The sequence below is a fragment of the Rhinichthys klamathensis genome, unplaced genomic scaffold (assembly GCF_029890125.1).
Source record: "Rhinichthys klamathensis goyatoka isolate OS25496 unplaced genomic scaffold, OSU_Roscu_1.1 h1tg000933l_1, whole genome shotgun sequence".
Classification (NCBI taxonomy): domain Eukaryota; kingdom Metazoa; phylum Chordata; class Actinopteri; order Cypriniformes; family Leuciscidae; genus Rhinichthys; species Rhinichthys klamathensis.
The window spans coordinates 88,442-111,233 of record NW_026607262.1 but is presented as its reverse complement, the minus strand read 5'-3'; the positions used below and the strand labels follow the sequence as shown (position 1 = coordinate 111,233).

The 22,792-nt window shown below is 40.5% G+C and overlaps 1 protein-coding gene across 4 annotated transcripts in view; it reads right to left on the bottom strand.

Moving 5' to 3' along the window:
* Window positions 1-5,366: 5,366 nt before the first annotated feature.
* Window positions 5,367-22,792, bottom strand: part of robo1 (roundabout, axon guidance receptor, homolog 1 (Drosophila)) — a 57,349-nt gene continuing 39,923 nt past the window's right edge. For 2 of the 4 annotated variants that reach the window (XM_056244150.1, XM_056244153.1), the window contains 10 exons: window positions 22,350-22,392; window positions 20,931-21,085; window positions 18,540-18,914; window positions 17,464-17,574; window positions 15,919-16,054; window positions 13,347-13,586; window positions 12,793-13,265; window positions 12,267-12,431; window positions 7,956-8,543; window positions 5,367-6,603 (listed from right to left, as the gene is read on the bottom strand). In XM_056244150.1, the coding sequence (XP_056100125.1) occupies window positions 8,143-8,543; window positions 12,267-12,431; window positions 12,793-13,265; window positions 13,347-13,586; window positions 15,919-16,054; window positions 17,464-17,574; window positions 18,540-18,914; window positions 20,931-21,085; window positions 22,350-22,392 (2,099 nt within the window). In that variant the 3' untranslated portion in view covers window positions 5,367-6,603; window positions 7,956-8,142. The remainder of the gene's footprint in view (window positions 6,604-7,955; window positions 8,544-12,266; window positions 12,432-12,792; window positions 13,266-13,346; window positions 13,587-15,918; window positions 16,055-17,463; window positions 17,575-18,539; window positions 18,915-20,930; window positions 21,086-22,349; window positions 22,393-22,792) is intronic. The other 2 variants (XM_056244152.1, XM_056244151.1) reach the window with 2 other exon arrangements.

The window sequence follows — 22,792 nt, the reverse complement described above, 5'->3', positions numbered from 1 at the left end:
TGATTTTCCCTGAGAAACGTAAACACTTTGGCCATACGTTTGTTTGAACCCGTTTGTGCATATGTTTAGTGCTGGTTAGCAATAATGCAGTAGGGCTGGGTGATATGGCCAAAAAAATAACAACATTTGTCATATCAGTCAAAATCGATGATTATCACGATAAATGTCAAATCTTTATTTCCTTCAAGTTTAAATACAATGTTTTGCTTCCAAGTGAAAGTTGTAGAAACCAGACCTATAATTGTACATAGCTTTAATCTACTCTTTATTCATGACAAACACTTTTCACGTTTTTTTAATTTTCTTAATTTTTCCTTAACAAAATAAATATCTTTAATTTCTTAGTTTCTGCATGTGCTGAAATTGTTTCAAGTCATAACACAAACAGGTTTGTGTTGCCTGACTTTGACGCGTATCTTTGGGACAGTTTTCAATGCAGGCTGCAATATTAATAATATCACATGTTATGTCTCTTAGAAATGCACATTTGACAGTAACTTGAGTTTACAGTAGTAGTAGCTTGAGTTAGGAAGGATGCATATGTAAATTTGTTAATTAATGAAAACGGTTACATCTGTAAAAATTGCAACAACCTAATTTTCATGAGTTTTATTAATATTAACCATTGGCCTTCCATAGCAGCATACATTTAGATCATGATAACCACAGTTAAAACCACACATAGCACCACATGGCAAAATGTAACTGTTGGTTTCTATAGTATTTGTATGAAAAACAGTAGCCTAAATGCATTTAGTATAGTTGCACAAACGCTATAGGCTAGCTTAATCACAAAAAAAAACTTTAAATATATTCCATTACTCCTTTAATACCTACCAAAATTTGATGCCACATTTCTGCCACTATACCATGGTTGCAGTTTGTGTTACTACAGTAAATCCATGTTTAAATGAAGTCTCCTGACTGTATCGTTGCGCACAGTGTTTCTCCTGTTTGTGAATTCAAGCGTTTCGGTCTTGTTACTGAGATCTGCCATTTGAACTTTGAGCCGAGAGGATAAATGGTCAATGTGGCGCGGTTCAACTGAGTAGCGGTGTTTCGTTCCCCTTTTGGCGCATAAACATTGTATTAAACTCTTAAATTCGTTTTTTCGAGGAAAATTATATCGCAACAATTATCGTTATATCACCCAGCACAATGCTGGAGAGATGTATGAATCTAAGAACGAACAATTCCTTTTCAGATATGAAATGATTCTATGAATTGCTTTTTCTTTTCTTTTTTCAACATGTACCTGTCTTTGTAGATTAATGTACAATTTGAAAGGTTCACTGAAAGTCTTTTGGCTTTAACAGGTTCTTCTAACATTTACCATGTGGCATTGCAGGTCTGTAAGGAATTGTGCCATTTATCAGCTTGGCATGTCATTCCTTTTAATCATTGGTTTATAGAGACATCTTGGTGCATAATTCATCCATTCATTTCCTTTAAGATGGAATGTCTTTGTCAGCAACTGTTGATTGCTTTACACATTTACGTTCTTCCTGTCATCCGCCGTCGATTTGGCTCGTTCAAGCGTTCTGCTTTTGGCAGGGAGATAGTTGCATAAATTTTTTCCTGACTGAGTCTTATAATGTAATTGATGAAAACTAATAATAAAGTAGATGAAAAACTGCCCGTGACTCATTGGCTGGTGGGACGCACGGGGTTACGTCAGCCTGCGAGATGTGCGGGACCGACTTCGGTGAGGAGAGGTGAAGTTCTTCCAGGTTAATTGTGAGGTCTGAACACGGATGGAGTGAGTTCTGCAGAGCTGAGCACTGGGGATGACTTATTAAAAAGGAGTTATTAAAAAAAGAAACCTGCAGTTTGGTAGCTGAGATACTCAGGGGAAGACCAGCTCCACACAGCTGAGAGGCAGATGATTGGAGAAAAATCCAAGGTTTAATTGAATTCGACAAATTTGTTCACAAAGTTCAGAGGAATTTTCCAGGGTGATGAGCTGCTGTTATTTTAAGTTCTACCAGAAAGACTCGGGAGAGAAGATACTGTACAATTATGCATTTTATTAACAGCCCAGCAAGCAATATATGCAATAAAGTTCTTTGGCGTAGGCCCCGTCCATAACTCGCGATCCGAGGGTCCGGATTCTGCATTTCCTGCCTGAAGATGAAGGCAGGGGCGCAGCCGACCCCCCTTAGGGTATTGGAAGGGACCATCCTGGTGGTGGTGGGAAGGATGGAGGGAAGACCGTCTTGGTGGAGGTGGGGAGGATGGTGGTAAGTGGAAGCGTCAGCATCTGCGAACTCAGTGTAAGTGTAAGTAACAGAGTGTAAGTATGGATCTTTTATACTTCACGTATTAGAACGCGATTGGATAGATGAGAAGGTAATAAATGACGTAACAATTAAGTCTTCCTGGCAGAACTTCCGCTACGCTTTCATTTCTCATCTTATCAGGAGATGCTGTAGTTGGAAGGAAAAGGAGGTGGAGGAAGGGATGGAAAAGAAAGGAAGGGAGATATGTATAAAGAGAGTGGGATGAAGTAAGGATGGAAGGGAAAACAAAGAAAGAAAGAAAGAAAATGAATCGATTCCAATCCAAATCCCGTCATCTCTTCTCCACAGAGAAGACATTGTAAATGAAACTGAGAGATGCGGCTTCTCCCGCCGCGGCGATCCGGGGGAGCGAGGCCGGGTGGTGGGCGAGCGAGCAGGTGGGATCGAGTCGACACTGGTCTCTGTGGGCACCGGGAGACAGGAGGACGTCTTTCCTGACAGCATGCAGCTGTTACTCTTAATTACCTCCCATTTTGCGTGTGGGGTTAATTAAACCAGTTTGGGTGAAAAATAAGACATGAATTTCCTAACAAAGGATATTAGGTTAAACCCTACACATCGACAGAAAACCCCTGAATGTTTGCCTGTATTAGCTCCGGATTTAGCGACTCATTTAGCTAGCGAACGCTCATTAGCGCCACAACATCGCTAGCAGAAAGCAGATTGGATGTTCGGTTCATTTCCTTTTTCATTGCATCCGTGCATGTTTTAAAAACCAAAAGCTTGCATTTTCTAGTCAGGCACATGCTGTTTTCAAATAAATTAGTCCAGTTTCTTCCCCGAGTTCGGTGAAGCTAACGGCTGTGTGTTTGATAGCAACGAGGGACTCGGAATTGACCCAGAGTCGCCAGTTACTGTATGTCGCCTTATAATAATGACGGAGATGTACTCATCTCTAGGCTACATGTATTCATAATATTTGCAGCAGAGTCGGTGCCTGCGTGTGTACTACCTTTAATCACCTGTGCCTCATTGTGCGCGGCATACACACCGTAGCTCATTAAAATGATGGATCGAGCCAGAGGGGAAGCTCTCGGTCGCTCCAGATTTGTTCTCGTTTAAAAGGTGTTTAATAGGGGAACACCTGTAGGGAACTGCTCTCGTTTTCTGACAGCAATCAAGACGCCTGGCAGATGCACAGGAGAAGGCATGCGTTTGACATTTTAGTTTCTGTATGTCCCAATATTTGTCTGTGGATTTGGAAGTGAAGCGTGCGTATAGTTGTCATAGTGCAGTGGCTCTCAATGGGGATGTGCTTAACACTCTACCATTTCAAGTAGATCTACTTGTTAGTGGGTTGCCTACATGACTAATAGGCCTTAAAGAATCCAGATATAATGAGGCTGGTGTTGGGTTCTACTCAAAGACATTTATTAGGGGCCTTCGTATATTGTCTTTAAGAATAAAAAACTAGAATGAATGTAACAAAATCGAACAGAACACAGGGACTTGCTGTGCAGTGAAAAATGTGTAGCATCGCATGGTTAGAATGGCTAAATAAATAGGCGTATCAAGGTTTTAAAGGGCTTAGAAATGCTTCCCATATCGTTTGTTGTGAATTTCAAAAGGCAATATATTTTGGCACAAAATTGTGTTATATGGCTAATACTTTGTTTTAGGTTTTAGTCTGGAAAATGCTTGTTTTTGACACTTTAAATTTTAATTTATGCATTGTCAGTTTCCCTATTCAACCAATGGTATGCAAATACTTTTACGTATTGTTGATCCCATGCAATTTATTGCAATATTAGACATTTTGATTTAGTACATATGTATTAGCTACTTTTCTGTTGATGTCCAATGTAAAAAAATTAGTTTTTTTTGCAATCGCTAGGACAGTTTCTTAATACTTTGGTAACTTTTTCAAAACTCTTCACACAGTTCTCATAACCAACTTTCACCTCGTCACAGCAGTTAATTTCACATTCAAAATGCACTTAAATTACCCAAGCATTTAATTCATGTCTCAAACCAACTCATTCTTCAGGAACACTAGCAACGATTTCACCCAACAAACACTGTCACTCATTAAACAATGACCTAAAATCACTAACAGCAGGTAGCATTATACAAGATTTTCTTTAGTAAAGTTTCTTTACAAAACAAGAATGACACTGCAGTTTATAATTTACTGCAGTGTTACATAATTCATGTTTACATTACAGTACAAAACGATTCCCTAAATTATATACATTTTCCCCTTTTTTGTAGTTGATGACATGTAACTGAACACCTACACAGGTGTTAATCTTTCAATTGAATTGTTTTGATATTGATAGTTTAATTTTTTTTAGATTCAGAATTTATTTCAATATGGCATTATTGTAAAAATGTAGCAAATTTCTGACTTACAATTCAATTTTGTATTGTTAAGTTTTGAACTGAAGTTTAACAGTTTTGAGGAGAATGTAAACGTGCAAATTGGTGTTTGTCTAAGTGAAAGATGTAGTCATTGAATGAATTTTGCAATGATAAATGATCCACAGTTTAGCTCACATAGACTGATGTTGTGATCACTGTGTGAAGAATTTTAATACAGTGACCTAAATATTGAGAAATGTTTCCTTGTGATTGTAAAATAATATATATATACTGTAAATTGAAAGGTTAATACTTGTGTGGAAATTGGGCTAAATCTAATTCTGTTGATAGCATTTAATTTTTTAGATTCAGAATATATTTCAATATATACTGTTACTGTAGAAATTTTGTTAGGTTTGGAACTGAAGTTGAACAGTTTTGAAAAGTGTATGTAAAGGTGTATAGATTTTTGGTGGTGGTTGTAGAGCTGTGCAATTTTGGAAAAATTGAGAATCAAAAATTTTGTTTTAAATAGAGATCATGATTCTCCCACAATTCTGAACAGACAACTAAAAAAAAAAAAACGTAATTTACTAGAGGTTCTGACAAAATGTTGTAGAATGAATTATATATATATAAAAAAATGGTTTCAGTGACCGATTCACTAATAAAGAATTTTGCGTGTTTGAATCGAGATCATGGATCAATCGTGCAGCTCTAGTAGTAATGTAGTAATGCATAAATAAGCCAAAAAAAACAAGCAGGTCAGTTTCAGTATTTTGATTTATTTTTTTCTTCATTTTTTTTAATGCTTTTTTTGTTTTAAGAAACAAATGCTTGCAGATGTCAAATGAATTAACACTCACATCCTCACCCCTTTTAGAGCGTGACTGACACAACCAACCCACGAGAGCCGGGTCCTCGGCCAGCCAATCACGACCACCCCAGATTCTCAAACCGACACCCACTTCCTGTTAAGTGCATATGTAAATCGAAAAAAATGATTTCTCTTTTGAATAACGAAAGTGCACAGGTGGAGCAATACTTTCGTAAACATAACATCCCTGCATTATTCCTGTATATTTCTTTCATTTTTGCAGGATATCTTGAGCTGGAATGAGAATCTGGAAAAGACACCGAAGGTCAGGATGCAGGGATTCGTTTCCATTCATTCACTCGTTTGTAAACAGCTTATCCTTTTTTTTTTTTTTTTTTTCATAACCCTACATCGACAGGTTTAACAAGGCCTTTTGTCGTACCGTCCGCGCACCCCTCGCGTAAGACAAAAAGGTTAATCAATAACATGGTTCAAAATAAAGTTTAGTGATTGTGCTTTTAAAACCAAAGTCAAACATAGAACAACAAACATCAACAATGACAAAAGAATAACAGTGCATTACAAAAAACAAAAACGAACAAACAATAACCCTCAAAATGTGGCACTTTTCCTGGGGCAGTTTAAACACTATGACAATTTACAACCAGGATGGCGGCTATAAAAAAAAAATTATATTAACTGGCGTAATTTTTAAAATTATTCAAATAAGTCAAGGAAGACAAATTTAATGTACCACAATGGATTATAAAAGACAGTTAGATATGTATACACGTGTATGTACATGTCAGCCAGTCCCTTTGTGCCTGGAGTTTCATTACAGTAACAGCTGACTGACAACCTTCTCGCCAAGGTGAACAAAGCCATAATCAGTTTCAGGAGCTTACGGACGCACCATATTGCATTGGAATCAAAACAAAACTGCTTTAGCCCCCTCTCAAATGTACCCTTCGTTTTTGTTTTGTTTGTTTTTTTTCTTCCGTCTTTTTTTTCTTCTTTAAATGCACATTGAAATTAAGGTAAATAAATGAAGAATGGTTGGTCAGTTTTCCAAACGTGACTCTGGGTCGGTAGTTTTCCGATACCACCGAGATGGTCAAACTGCACTGAAGATGGTTGCTGAGGACGTTTAAACAGCCATTTTTTTTATCTTCAGCTCTCCACCATCTGAAAAAAAAAAAAAAAAAAAATTGAAGCATTCTAGTAAACAATATACAAGGAAAAAAAATGCACATGTACCATCCAAAGAGAGATCATGCACATTAACAGTGTTATTTATTATTTTGATTGAACTTTAATTAGTTTTTTTTTTTAATATTTCTATTTAGCTTTCAGTTAGTTGCCAAGGCAACATTTTTATTTCAGCATTATTTAAATAATTTAATTTATGTGCGAGACTTCTCATGCATTAGCCGGAATAGGTAAATAACTACAAGAACAACAACAAAGTGCGCTAATTATTAGGGGTGTGACGAGATCTTGTGCCATGACAGTGTATATTCTATGCTAACTTCACCCTCACACACTGTCGTTTTGCTTTTTATAGAAATAAAAACCACTTAATTCAGTTGGATAACGGTCGCTTCAATTCCATCCAGCTCATCCAACACAAGCTCGGTCATGTGACGAGATGACTGACAAGACCATGGCGGACAATTCGTTGCACAACAGAGCCTAAAAAGCGTCTGACAAATGTCTTTATCTTGTAGAATTTCAACACCCCACGTTTTAAAAGCGGCTCCCTAAAGCATGCGAATATCTCCCAATATGAAAGCTATCTTAGGCTGGGCTGTGCAGTTGTAACCATCTCTTAGCTCTGCATCATGCTTGAAGAAAAACAATTGAAATTGAAGCGACCGTTATCCAACTGAATTAAGTGGTTTTTTGTCTTTGCCATCAGTTCTCTATTTGCACTTTGAATATTGAGAGAGTACTTTGATTATGGTTGCACTTATTGTTTGCACAAAAATCGTGTCTCGTCTTGTGAGCTAACTGTCTCGTCGCACCCCTACTAATTATAGAACTATTTGCGCTACAAACCAGTGTGTTTATTAATGAAGATAATCTGATAAGATATACCAGTTTGCATTATAAAGCAGCAAAAAGGCTGTTTGTGTACAGGTGAAATAACTGGAAGCGGATGACACAGGAAGCCTCGCACATTCAAGTTACAAATGGCCATGCCTGATTCTTAAGAATCTTAGAAATGCAGAAACAATTGGGATGAAAAATTCTGCTCCTGGAGGGCCAATGTTCTGCAGAGTTTAACTCCAACACATTTGCCTAGAAGTGTCTAGTAATCCTGAACACCTTGGCCCTGTTTACACCTGGTATTAATATGCGCTTTGGTCGATCGGATCACGGCAAAATACAGGTGTAAACGGGGTCTAAACATTTTTTGAGCTTGTCCACTTCTGACCACTTCCAGAGGTAGTCAAAAACCCATTGGACTGGATTAATGTGGTCAAATGCGTTCGAACTGCCTTTAATTTCCAGGTATGGTAGAAGTGAGGACATACCTCAAGCTCCTCCCCATCTATCTGGAAGGCTCCTGTGGTGTTTAGCCCAACATCTACAGGGTTTCTGCGGGCCCCTGGAGCCCCCTCGCCTCTCCGCCGTCCACCGGACCCCCGAGAGGACAGTGAACTGGAGGAGCTGGGGTCCCTCTCTCCACGAGGACTGTGGATGGCTGGGAAAGATGGGCGACTATAAGGTAGGATGTCCTCTGAGCCAGAAAGAGACAAGATAATGAAAAAGGTAGGTAACTTGACCATTATTTATTGTAGGATTTAATGTGAGACAACAGGAATGTAGTGCAGTACCTGGGTGGTGGCGGCTCTTCTGGGCTGCACTGGCATCTTGTTTGCTGCTTTTCCCCGTTCTTTGACCCCTCTGCATATCTTGGCCCTCCCGCCGTTCTGAAGAGCTGGTCCGGGTGTCCGAGCCATCCCGGGGCCTGGGTCCGCCCGGACCCGTTCGCTTGTCTTTGCCATCAGCAGAATTGGATCTGGGTGACATAGCCCCCCGTGGTCCGTCCGGGATAGTTTTGGCCGGGTGTGTTGGAGATTTCAGCATGGCTGGGGGAGGAATCGGAGGAGGTGGAAGATCTGTGAGGAAACAACAAAAATGCCTAGTTCTGTCTTGAACCTCTAGATGGTGCAGGCTGATAGGTCCTTAACGAAAGCTGAGGATAATTACAGCGTTAACTACTTGGCACAAGCTGATTGGTTTATGTCGCATCAGCAGCCAATGAGCTTGATGCTCAACATTTAAATGGCTGGTTACCATTTACTATAGCAGTTTGCAGCACACTTTCAGATTTCCTCAGAAACCCTCCACCTTCCCCAGCTCCACCTGTATAAATCTGCTATGATATATGCTATTTGTGAAGCAGCGGATGTATCGGCAGTAGCAAGTTCCTGTACTTTCTCTGCAGCAGCTGCATTAATCTACAACAACGGCAGCGCAGCAGATCTATTCCGTCAAGACTAATTACATCAACATTGTCAATTACATTACCATGCTAAAAATCTTCTGAGAGTTCTCATTATAGAACAGGCCTTCACGTTTTGTGAATGTTTGACAATATCTTGTGTCAGTGTACCAATGCTAGCATTTGCCATACAAGTTTACATTTTAGCTCACGCTATATTCACACATGCTTGTGTCCTTCAGAACCAGACGTTTAGCTAATTGACACCAGAACTCATTTGTCTGGCACCCGGAAGGTGCCATGGAAACACAGCTGTGCCGTTGCATTGCAACCCTCCAAACAGCTGCACGCTGGAGCTCTTTCCCACCGAGGTGCCGCTAGTCAGTCGAGAAACTGTGAATGACGGTTCATCACTGTCACTGGATGTCTCGACGCTTCCCGTGCCAGTTATTCAGGGTTGTTTACGATCGCTGTTCTTGTTAAATATCATCGGCTAAAAAAAAAGTCTGTCGGTGATGGATCCTGTAAACTTGTGCCAGGGACGATGAAACCTGATTACATTTTAAATCAACATGCCCAGAGGCACCAGAGACACAAATATACCCGTTGCGTAAACATTGCGTCACTAAGACGCTTGTTGACTAGTTAAAAAATTGTGCTTGGGCGCTGCGTCAACATTTTTACACATTCATGGTCAAAGCACACCGAGCGCGTGTCTCGATTTGTCGGGCAGAGCTTAGCCCGCCTTCATCACTGCTCTGACACTCAGCAAAATACGAGAAGGATCAGACGATCGTAGACGTGGATGGTTTTTCTAAGTCCTGTGGTGTCTTGCAGTAAGTCAGGCGGCGGATCGATGCCAGGGTGAGAGAGACGGGGCACATTTCACAGGAGCAGAAGAGAGCTGTTAGATTCACGAGGGGTCTGTGCTTTATACAACAGCTAGCGCTACTCTCCTTATTTGCTTGTGTAGTTTATGCGTCGCCGTGAAATTACTAGTAAAACACGTCCTTCTTGCTTAGGTGAAGTTTGAATGAAAGCTTTGTCATCACAGGAATAAATTACTTTAGGAAACAATTGTAATATTATTTCACAGTGTTGCTTGCTGTAAATGCAGCCTTAGTGAGCCGAGACTTCAAAAAAATTCTAACCAACCCCAAACTATTGAAAGGTAGTGCATGTCTTTGCCAATGCATCAACTGTTTATAAAATTGCCTGTAACCTGAGCTGCCTAACATACACACTGCATTCAAGCAGGCACATAAAACATATTTCTACAGATTATTTCTAATGTCTTCCTGTATTTTATTTTAACTTGGCTGCAGTGCAAAGAAATCAAATGGTAGCCAACCAACCGAAACCTCTAGAAAATGGCATCAGCTAGAACTAATGGGCAAATGCCATGTCAGCTTGGCTTATGATTAAAATTATTCTTACAGCTCTGTTTTTAAAGGATGTTCTTAATTTTAAAGTTTGAAAATAACTGTCGACGTGCATTCTACGTATATTCAATCAATCACATTCGAAGACCTAATTCTAATATTTACATGGTGTTGAATTGATTTGCATCTAGAATTTCTTTTTTTAAATTCTATATTTTTTCTAGTTATGCTCACTACAAAAATATCTAATCCGCTAAAAATTGCTCTGTGAAATTATTGAAGAACAGCTGGAAAAGTCGTGAAATTTATCCAACGTACGTATTTATATGTTCCTTTCAGCCGCTTTACATATTTTCTAACTCCTATTTGACAACCAGACGTCTGACATTCCTGTAGAAAACTTTTTTCCCTTGAAATCTGAATAAAAACTTTTAATAGAAGCATGCAAAAGAAGGAAAATAAGACAAAGAGAGGGAGGAACGTCTGGAAAAGACTGGCTCTTTTCTCTCCAGACAGAAGTGGAGGCAGATGAAAGGTTAACAGGGCCTTCTGGAGAGGAGTTGGAGGAGGACGAGATAATAAGCCTGGTGTCACCCAAAGCACTGAGCAAACAAGAGCAAAATTAACAGAGGCGGGAGGGATTGCATGTTTGACGCGTGGTATTTGGGGGGTTGGTAGGCAATCTGTGTTTCATATCATTTAGTTTTGAGTGTGTTTGTGTGAAACGCATTCAAACGACAACCTCCTCTGTGTGAAACACTGTATTTAAACCTCCCACACAGCGTAGCTCGACTAAGGCCTATCAAATCAAAACACACATTCAACAGAAACTTCAGCTGACACAGACTGATCAATCTGGGTCTCTTCAGCGGCCAACAGCGAACAAAGACGAGAGAGAGAGAGAGGGAACGGAGAAGATTAGAAGAGGGGGAGGAAGAGATTACAGTGAAGGGAGGGAGCGAAGGACAGATGTGAGGGGCTAGTTGATCTGATAGAGCCGACCAAGGCCTGTGTATGTCTGATATTAAATCTCAGTGTCAACACACAAGGACAACTGACTCAACGACGAGACGCAGCAGATGAGAACGTGCGCACAAATACACACTTGCACAATTGTGAGCAGAAATGTTTGTGAGCACTTCCTTTATACATCAGTTCCACACGCATTACACACATAGCATGACCTTTCTGGAGGCTTCGGAGCTTTTCAGAAACTTGGGAACCTGCTGCAATTTCATTAGAGACTCAACAGGACTTGTCGCTTATGACACACTGTAGCTGGAAGCCACTGTTCCACCCCTTCTTGCTCTTCATTATGTATAGTGTAGGTACTTTGCGCATAATATATCTATGGAGTTTTTAATCAACATCAAGATTTTAGATTACAATTTACTGTATATGAATGAATTATGTTAAACTCCAAATAATCGTGTTGTTAATTTAATATTTTCATTTTATTTTAAGTAAATTAAATGTTAAAAAATAAAACATAACTCAAAATTAACACAAAAATATTACCAAAATATTATATATATATATAAAAAAATGATGAAAAAACATTAAAATGTTACCAAAAATGTATAATTCATAATATCTTTAGCTATATTTTTATTTCTTAAAAATATTATAAATTCATAATGTAAATGATAATACTTTGCTAACATGTTAATGTTTAGTCCCTTTTCTTAAAAAATATTTTAAAACGTATAAAGAAAAGAATAACAACAAATTATAATGTAAATCATATTTATAATGTAAATTATATGTTTGGTAACATTTAAATGTTCAGTGTTTATTTCTTTTCTTTTTTTTAATTTATAATTACAAAATACAGTTACATTTCAATGTTCCATTTTTATTATATAATATTCTGTTTTTTAATTTACTTGAGAAATTATTTTTAACCCCCCCCCCCCTAAAAAATAAATAAATAGTAAACGTATTTCGTTTTCATGAATCCCATCCCTAATGACGGTGTACAGAAAGCAGAATTGTGTGTGTGTGTGTGGACGTACCCTCTGTGTAGGCCTCTCGCCGCTGGTAGCCTGTCTGAGCAGCTGGATGTTGTTTTTGCCTCTTTAGGGGCCTCCTCTGACCCGGGGCTGCGCTAACGTTACTGTCTGTGGACACTGGGCTGCCTGGACGGTGTCCCGCAGGGAGGTTTTGGTATTTCCGTGCTGCTGGCAAATTAGAGGACAGAGAGTTTGCTTAGTTCAGCTCTATTAAAGGCTGCACATTTGAATACAAATTAATTCAGAAGCTGTGGAACGTATAGTAGTAAAGTTAGTGTCTTCATTTGAAATCATTAGCATTTAAATTCATGAGCAAATATTAACAACTTTCGGTGGAACACTTCCATATCCTCCATAATGTGGCATATCTCCAAGTGAAAATATAATATTTTGTGGCTTTATCCCTCAAAAATTGATTCAGGAGGAGGTTTAAAGTCTTAGGAGTTAGCCGAAAGGAGAGTTGTTTTAATTGTGCACAACAACATCAGGAATGTTTACTTTACTAGAAATCGTATACACGTTCCAGTACCTCCAGACACTGGAAGCTGATGGTGGCCTTTCCCAGGATGCTTTGCCACTCGTAGACCAGCATATTCGGCCGCAGCTGCCACGGCCTGAGCGAAATCGGCATCGGTAAAGAAAGATCCGTCCGACGAGCTGACGGCGCTGGAGCGACCCGACGAGGCGTTGTCCTCCTCTGAAGCCGAGCCCCAGCCGTTGATCATAGACCCGGTGACCGAGCTCTCCAGGTCGCAGGTGCTGGAGGCCGGGGTCTGTTCCAGGCCCCGCAGGAGAGCCCTCTGCTGGGGCAAGTGCTGCTGGTGAGGGTGGCTGTGGTGCTGGTGGACTCGAGCCACCTCTGCATCCGTCTCGTCACCCTCTTCCTCGTCCTCATCTTCCTCCAGGCCATCCGTGTCCAGGCCCAGGGGGCTGGAGATGTAGCCGTACGTGTGCGGCGGGGAGAGAGGGCGCGGTGGAGGGGGTGGGCTCACCAAGAGTCGCCTAACAGACGTCAAATATATCACAACTGTAAACGCTGCAGAAGTGGTTTGAAAAGAAAAGCATTAGCGAGCTGTTGCGTACCTGCGCTCATGTAGGTCAGGGTTGTCGTGCAGCATGGGATGCATCTCCTCCTGAGGGGACGGGGTGAGGGTCGCGGTGGACTGGTGACTGTAGGACACGGCTGCAGGGGAGGAAGCCGCTCCCCGTACAGGAGGCGTAGGTCCGCGCTCCAGCTCCACCTCCTCCTCCTCCTCTTCAAGTTCGTCAGGCTGCAGATACATCCGAGATGGTGGCAAAGGGCACTGCAGGTCTGTGTCATAACTGAAGACGGAACAAAAGAACATGTGATCAGAACATAAAATAGGGACTTTTTTAGAACCGTCTATCTTGAGTTTCCCTCTTGAGTTTGTGCATAATCATGTTAGGTTTTAATATTTACTAAACACTTTTTTTATAATAAAAGTTATTTAAGTTTAATACAATATATATATATATATATATATATATATATATATATATATTGTATTATATTAAACATTTGTCATCATTTTATTTATTTTCAAATAATTTTATATTTATTTTAAATATTTATTATTATTTAAATTCATTCATTTTACAAGAATAATAATTCATAATATTATATAAAAATAAAAATATCACATTAATAATAATATTAAAAGAGCAACTGTGGCTAGTGGTTTTCCAACGTTACTACCCACTCATTTTGACATCTATACCATGGGGAAAAACTTCCATTTAGATATTTTTAATATTATCTCATAATTTGGCGGCAGATAAATTAGGCAGCTTTCACTTTAAGACCTGACGCATGGATCCATTATAGTGTTACACATGCGTTTTCGTTCTCAACTGTTTACGTTCATCTAAAACATAACTGACTGTGTTTACATGAATACTCGCCAAGACCGGCATTTTGACTGTGTGTATTTGACTGTTTAAGTGCAAAAAGCAGCGAAGAAAACCTCAATTTAATAGTGAGAAGCAGCTTTATGCGCACTTTGGATGTGAGCGTAAAATCTGCGGGAATGAGTCAAATAATGCGCAATCGCAAGCCGCAATTCAAGCCGTGTAATACCAACAATATTCATACAGAGAAAATGAAACGAGTGAGTGAGGGGAGGCGGGTTTGTGTATCAACTCGCTCAAGCGAGAAAGCGCAGCTGGTGTCGTTTATCTATTCTGTGGAAAATAAGTATTGAAAGTGTTTGATATGTATCAACACTACATTGCACATAGTAGGGGTGGAACGGTACATGTATTCGTATTGAACCGAAACGGTACGGGCGTCACGGTTCGGTGCACGAATTTGCACGCAGAATACACGGTACAAATAAAAAAAACCTCTTAAATAGCGATGAATTTCGCTCTATTCGCTTTTGGTGTGACTGTGAACGCAGCAATGAACAGGCTGCGATCAAGATTGCAATGCAGGAGTGTGTGTGTGTGTGTGTCTGTGTGCGCGAGAGAGAGAGAGAGAGAGAGAGGCGCGATGAACAGTGTGTGTGTGTGCGAGAGAGAGAGAGGCGCGATCGAACAGTGTGTGTGTGCGCGCGCGTGCGAGAGAGAGAGGCGCGGTGTGTGTGTGTGTGTTCGCGCGCGCGAGAGAGAGAGGCGCGGGCGCGAATCGCGCGATGAACAGTGTGTGTGTGTGTGTGTGTGTGGGCGCGCGTGCGAGAGAGAGAGAGAGGCGCGGGCGCGAATCGCGCGATGAACAGTGTGTGTGTGTGTGTGTGCGTGTGTGTGTGTGCGCGTGTGTGTGTGTGTGTGTGTGTGTGTGTGTGTGTGTGTGTGTGTGTGTGTGTGTGTGTGTGTGTGTGTGTGTGTGTGTGTGTGTGTGTGAGTGTGTGTGTGTGAGAGAGGCACGGGCGATCGAACAGTGGAAACGTAAAAACATACTCCGTCATTTTTTTCATACAGGACATCATTAAAACTGCAAATTGTTTACTTATATTTGTGTACACTCGCAATAAAACACAACATTGTGCTTTTGTCACACTCTAAACTCTTGTCAAACTGTAACCTACACCTGTTAACAAAAGTTTTTATGGTAGTATTATTTTATACGGAAATCAATTATTTATAATTCAGATGAGAATAAAGTTAGTTAATTAAAATGAAGGAAAACAAATATCTTGATCTGAAATAGCAAATTAATTTTAAATTCATTCAGGTACAATTACCAAACATATCTCAAGGTCTTTTCGTCTTTTTAATAATTTAATTAATAAACTAATTATATAAAACTACTGTCAGTGCACTACAAATAAACTGGTTCTATGCCTTTATTAATAAAACTTATTTAAAAAAATACAAGGCTTAAGACATTTATAAAAATGCCTTCTGCATTTTTGCTTTGCTTTTCACTCCCTTGTACCGAAATCGTACCGAACCGTGATGTCTGAACCGAGGTATGAACCGAACCGTGACTTCTGTGTACCGTTCCACCCCTAGCACATAGTTTATTATTTCAGATGCCTTTTTAAAAGACTAAAATTGAAAAATGTATATTTTATATATAAAATTCAACCCACCAAAGTGGCTAGAAGGAGTGACATCGTTACACGCGACTGCTGAAATTTGCACTATAAGCATACACACCAAAAGTGAAAACCTGTTTGTGTGTTGACCTCACCTGTCGTCCATCGAGAGTGTGTATTCCTGACATGGTGGAGGATTAACCGGAGGCGGCGGCAACAGTTCGGTCCAATTCATTGTGTTCTGTTTGGCCTGTTTAGTTGTTCGCCCACCTTTTTTCTGCCCTTGACTTCCTGTAAAGCAAACAAACAAAAACACAAACAGCTATAGTAGTTCTTAGCCCACAATGCCATCTGAACTCATAAATTAATTTGATTGCAAACCAAAATGGGTTTATAAACTCTGGTTCATTTCATTTTCTGTTAGTTTGTTTGCTGAGCTTGATGCATGTGTGAAACAAATGGCACTTTTACACTCAGGAGAAGCAACATTAATGACACCCACACCATAATTTATGCGGTGTAAAACGCTTATGTGCATTATCTCTCTATTTGTAATTAACGCTGCGCTCTCCATCAAAAATGAGTCATTTTTCAAAACTAACACTCTCCATTGCCCAGAGGAGAGGTAGAGTGAGAGAACATTAAAAAGAGAAACATCGGAGGCCAATTAACAGAAAGGAATTAAAATTCAGAACCAATGAGCTGTGAGGACCTCCACGCACTCAGACCCTCTCTTTAATTACCTGAACTTCAAATACAATATAAAAATAGATACGATGCATTACGCCAGCAGCCTTGCATACGCCACAGAATGGGGCTCATTTATCTTTGTCCCGCAACAAACACCGGCTTTCTGACAACATTATCCCCCCTTTCTTTGAGTCGGATGGATGAAAGCCGGAGTAATTAATGACGGTGGGGCGAAACGCAAAAGGGAGGGAGGATATCCTCCAAATCAGAAACATCCCCGGAAAATGCGGCAGACCTTAGAAATCTGCAGGGAACATGGTTTTAACTAAAGAAATAAGGAATGAGGGAGTGATTGTTGCTGCCGTGTTTAAGATATGCGTCCGTGCACCTCAGAAATCATGAGGAAGAATCACCCCCTTTTGTTCTGACATAAATGTTTCTCTTTGTTCCCCGCAGTTTTTTAACAATGAGCAAACGATTTGAAAATGTCCTGTTTTGCATATGATTTACTGCCTCTTGAAGTGATGAAAAGGCTCAGAAATAATGGAAATGAAAAGAAAATGGAATAATGGGTAAATTGCGAATGTTTAGTAGGTTATGTATGCAGGTTTCGTAAGAAATGAACCATCGGTTGGTTGGTTGGATGGATGGATGAACAGGGTCACCGTGATTTTGCCAAGTAAGACATGGCCCTGGATCAACATATTTTGTTGATCCTGGATCAACATTCCTGTCCCAATCCCTACCCCTAAACCTAACCCTACCCATAACTTTTCCCTAAAATCAGAGGGTAATGATTGGTGAATAACACTGATGTTTAAATACTTCACTCTGGTTCTAAGCCTAAACTTGACAAACTGTAAAGTTGTCCCTCAAATCTGATTGGTTGATTGGAAAGTTGATCCAGGATCAACAAAGATGTTGATCCAGGAACATGTGGTACTTGGTGAAATCACGTTCACCGGATGAACAGATAGATAGATCAACAGAACAATAGACGGATGTCTTACCAGAGGTGCTGCTTCCCCTATCCGAGCTGCTGTAGGTTCCTCCTGTGAGGGCGTCCTGGGCCTGGTTATAGGGGATGGTGACTGAGATGGGACCCTCACCTCGGTAGTGGTCTAAGGGTTTACAGTCAAGAGATTGAGTTTGTATTATACATCCAGGTGAGGCATTATATACCAGAGTAACTGAATAAAAGTTATTTTGTGAACTAGACGAATGAAAGCTCTTATAAAAGCAGACAAAACGCATCAGAGTGGAACATCAGACAGTCGAGTGGTAAAGGGTTACAAAAGGGTTTCAGTCATAAGCTGTTATGACTTGTTGGTGACTGGTTTCAATTGTCTACCAAGTGTGAAATATCACACCCACACACACACACACACACACAGTTAGATTCATGCAAGTTGAGTTAGAAAGCAAACACAATTACCTTTTCAGTGGCACAATATAAAGCAGCAGATAATGGATAGCTTTGAGCTTGAGTTACATTCCCCCTTATTTGTACAGTAATCTAAGATCTCTGGCTTCACACTGTTCTGAGATATCCGACACTTCACAGCCTCCTCTTTACCTTCATCCCCATCCAAACAGTAAAACAACAGCTATAAATATGGATTAAGTTGACTAGCAGAGCGTCGAGTTAAATTACACATATACGCAACACGAGCAGCCGTGACAGATATTAAAGGGGTTAGATAGTCAAAGAGCCCCATGTAAAGGTGCCAGAGATGCCATTAAGTATCAAAATCGTGTAACACTTTTATTACGGTCTGAATATGAGGAGACAATTGTTCAACAAGACAAGAAGAGCAACAGTTTGACGATGCACCTTTGTGGTAAACCGAGAAAACATGGCATGGGTTTCTTTGAAGAGTTTGAACTAGTCTTCTAATCTGCTTTAACTTTTTGGGTATGGTTTGAATATGAGGAGACAACTGAATAACAAGACCAGAAGTGCAGCACCTTGATTACACACCTTTGTGGTAAACCCAGAAAACATGGCATGGGTTTCTTTGAAGACAAATTTGAATAAATCTGCTTTAACTCTTTTTGGGAGCGCAATTAAATCCACAGAACTCACCCTTGTTGAGTTTGTTTTGTTCCATGACGTTATACTGCAGTGGTGTGTTGATGTCGGCCTGTTTCTGAGGCGTTCCCTGGCTGCTCTTCCAGCTCTGCTTCTCGTTAAAGTCGGCACTTCCTCCTCCACTTCCGCAGCTACTGCTGTTCATGTTGTTGTTGGCCAGGCTGGACTGGATGAGCTGGGTGGTGGCATAGGGCGTGGGCTGACCACCGGGTCCCACGAAACGGCCGTCCTTCAGGTTGGGGCTGTTGAAGGTCTTCATCTCGTTGATCTTGTTGGAGAGGTCCACGTCGCTGTAAAGGCCTGTGTCTGGAGCCAGCAGATTGCTGGCCTTGTTGTCCATTTGGTTGCTGTAGTTGGCAATGCAGTCAGCTGGACGACAGAAGGAGGGGTAAGACATTTTGATAGCCAATGGACTAGTAGACTGTTTAGGACCTATGGATACAACTGGATTGAAAACTAATGGATGGAACTCATGGAGCGAAGACACTAGGTTGGTTTTAAAATACAGATTAGCTTTAAAACCGAGAAGGATGTTTTCAGACAGAAAGGACACTTGAAACCAGAAATTTCTCAAATTCAAATACTAAGATTAAACTCCCTGATACCGTACAATCTATTTTTTCCCTTGTCCACGACACAAGCCAAGCGTGTCGCTTTGAGTTTCTCGAACAGCCGTGCGAAAGGCATCCCGGCTCATCAAGCAGGATGTTCCAACACGTCCGAATCAAAAGCCTCCAAAACGAGGAACGCTGTAAAAGCCCCATCCTCTGACAGATCCAATTTTCCCCGGCTCATAAAATATTCAAATCCTCCCTGGGATCTGAGCAAGAAGCTTGGCGCGTAAATACCGCGGCCTGCCATTGGACAGATTTCGAGCGTAGCTCATGTTTCCATAAGAAGGAACGGCTCTGCACTTCAAAGGTTGACGTATCAATGATAAAAGATCCCATGGAATGAGACAAACTAAGTCGTAAGTCTTTCCAGAGAAGCCCTATGGGTACTGATCCGGTTAATATCCTGGAGATTTTTTTTAGTATTTGGCACACCAGGCAAGCGGGTGTCAAGCTTTTAACATGTCATGCTGTGAGAGTCACTCAACATTTACCCTTCATTCCTGCTTTGACGAAGGCGACATGGATAAAAATCTGTTAGTGAAAACACTCCAAATAAACGGATATCAAAGGTAAAGCAAAGCTTTTGGGTTAGAATAGCCCCATCTATGGTTTCTATGAATGGTATGAACAAACACAAAGCTTAATCCTCAGGTCTATCCATGAATATGGGAACAGATTTCTTATATTCAATAGAAAGACATTTTCTAAAAGGATTGGATCCATTTAAGGGTTCTGTAATGAATGAAATGCTCTTAGCCAATGGCTTAGTCACACAAGCTGATATCTGGGAACAAAAAGCTCTTGTAGTAACGTTTAAATATCATTAAATGAACCAACAGTGACACCGCTGTCCAAACTAAGACTTGCTTTGTGAAAACTGGGTGACTGTAAATTAACACTACTTTGTCACTTTCAGTGTTGTGTGTCTCTTTGGCCTCACGAGTCAACCTGGCGTTCTTTTGTTTGTAAAGTAACTTGCTGACTCCTGAAAAAAAGCCACCTGGAGGTGCTCCATCACTCCTCCTCTTTCCTCGCCCTTTCTTTTCTTTTTTTTCTTTCTCTCAGGTCTATTTTGACCTCTGTAACTACTCCTGGTTCCCTGAATAAGCGAGCACTTAGAGAAACTGCATTAAAAGGTTCTAACGGCGGTATGGAAATCAGGCAGCTGATTGGATTAGCTGGACTACAGCCTGCAGGGCCTTTTCAATATCGGGAGCTTTTATTTTCCCTAAAAGTTCCCAACAAATCACACACAGTCGTGTGTCAAAGGAAGGACACAATATTTATATTGCATTCCATTAAACTTGGAAAGTTGGAATTTCCTGCTTGGAACGGTGCAATAGAACGCCACTTCTTCCAAGTTGGAAACTTGGGTGGAAATTAATAAGCCAAAACTTCAATGAGATTTAGGAAAATGGCATTGCACGAACATGGCGATAAAAGAGTGAAATGAACACCGTTAATGGTAATTGGTTGCTTTAAATCAAATAAAACACATCATTTAGTCACAGAGACCATAATAAACCCTGATAAGCAAGTATTTTCCTCAGTTGTAAGTAACTCTTTCAGAGATCGTCTTTCCTCAGTTGATGCTTTGGGTTAAAGCGCTTACGAAATGAATAAATGTGAAAAATAATTTCTATTGGTAATCATCATTTTGCTTCTTTAAACATCAGCTTCCATGCATTTTAAACTAACATGCTACATGTTTGGAAGTGCGAGATAAAGTGGAATATTTGTACACCACAACAACGAGACTACACAGGCTCACCTGGGCGGCTGTAGGTGGCCAGGTTGCTGTCGCTGTTTCCGTTGCTCCCGGTGCAGCAGTTGATGGTGCAATCGTTTTGATTGGAGCAGCTGTTGGGCCAGGTGTCCGCAAGCCAGGGCTGGGTTGCCGGTTCACCTATATTCAATAAACCCGGCCTAAAAAACAGACACAATGTGATTTATTACAAACTTTAATTTGGAAACGGTAAATGCACAAGGTGTGATCGTGATCAGTCTTGTTTTAATTCGGTTTTTAGACTTTTTGTGACTTTTTTTTACTCAATACAGACAGGAATCATATGAGGCCAACATAGTAACATTGAAGTTTTAGGGCTGGGCTAACTGTTTGTCTGACCAATGGCAGGCCGAGGGAACACCATTCGGTGGTGGTGGTGGTGAAATGACACACTTCAGCTTTAAATAAGAAGCTCATCCCATCTTCTTCTATCCCAGTGCATCTCTCAGGGCTGTATCTGTGCTAAATGGATTGTGTTTGCTTGAGTTGCTCGTGGCTGATGACACCGTTTCCCTGAGGCCTCGTGACCGTTAGATCTCTGTGTGGATTAGCCAAGCGCTGGAGAACATTGCTGCTCCAGCCTGGGAAAGAAAAACACGAATGAACCGAGCCATCGCTAAAGGAAGAGCTTGGAGCTCCAAGCGCATGCCAGGGTGTCACAGTCAATCACCATGATCTCGAGCTGAAGAAGGCTCTGGATAAACTCATATATGAATACACCCAGAGCCGTACTAACCGTTTCTATCAAATCTTGCACTTAAAGTCAGTGGTGTAAGATTTTGTATTTCAAAACACTGTCTTTTGTAAGACAATGTGATAAAACAAGGTCACATTAAAATGATTCGGAGGAAACGGGGATTCGGAGAGATTTTTTTTAGGGACTTTTATCAAAGGCACAAAAAGAACATCATAGAAAGAGTTTTGTGCAACGTGATGCTTCAAAGCAAGCTCTCATGGTCTGTCTCTTTCTTGTATTTTTCTAACAGACTCTTTAAGCTTCAAAACCGGCGTAAACCTTTCCTCCAGGCAAGGGCAAAGACCTCCTCAATGAAAAGCTAGACTCTAAAAGACGACATAAAGGGAAATACACACTAAGTATCGTCTGCAACTATTCAAACAAAGCATACTGCATATGAGCATTGGTGCACCTGCATGCAAAATGATTGCATTGACATGGTAGAAACGAAGGGCTTTTGTCTCATCTGGGCTCTGCAGGACTCCGTCTCAATGTACAACCTCCAAAGGCGTCTTTGCCAAGACAAAAATGCCCCCTAGTGTCAACAAAATGCAACTACACTACAGTACACACCCTCCACATGGACATTGTTGGCTTCTGATGAACATTAGCGTGGCTATTTTAAGGTGTTAAGTAACAAAATGTGTGTTTTTTTAAGAACATCTCACCTTCCCGCACTGCTGACGGCCTCTCCTCCTCTCTGATAGGCCACTGTAGATAAAAGAAAGTGCATTAATGAAGAAAAAACAACATGGAAAACATCTAAAATGTCTTTTAAATGTGTCCTTTTGTGTTCGACAGAAGAAAGTAAGTCATACAGGTTTGGAAAAAAACATGGATGAATAAATGATGGCATATTTTGAACACTTTCAAGCTAAGAAAGCTCATCCAAGCTTGCATATGTTCTTTCATATCTTGCAAGCCCCCTGCGTTTCATTTAAAACCAGTAAACGTATGGAAATAAAGCTTGTTTGGTTGAATTTGCTACTAAAAACAAGCGTTCTCTTTCTCAATCATCCGCGCCTCTCTCGCCCCTTTAATAAGAAACTCCCTAAACTAGGTGAGTCAACAGCGGTTTCAGAAAGATTGCACGAGATGAAAAATAATGAAA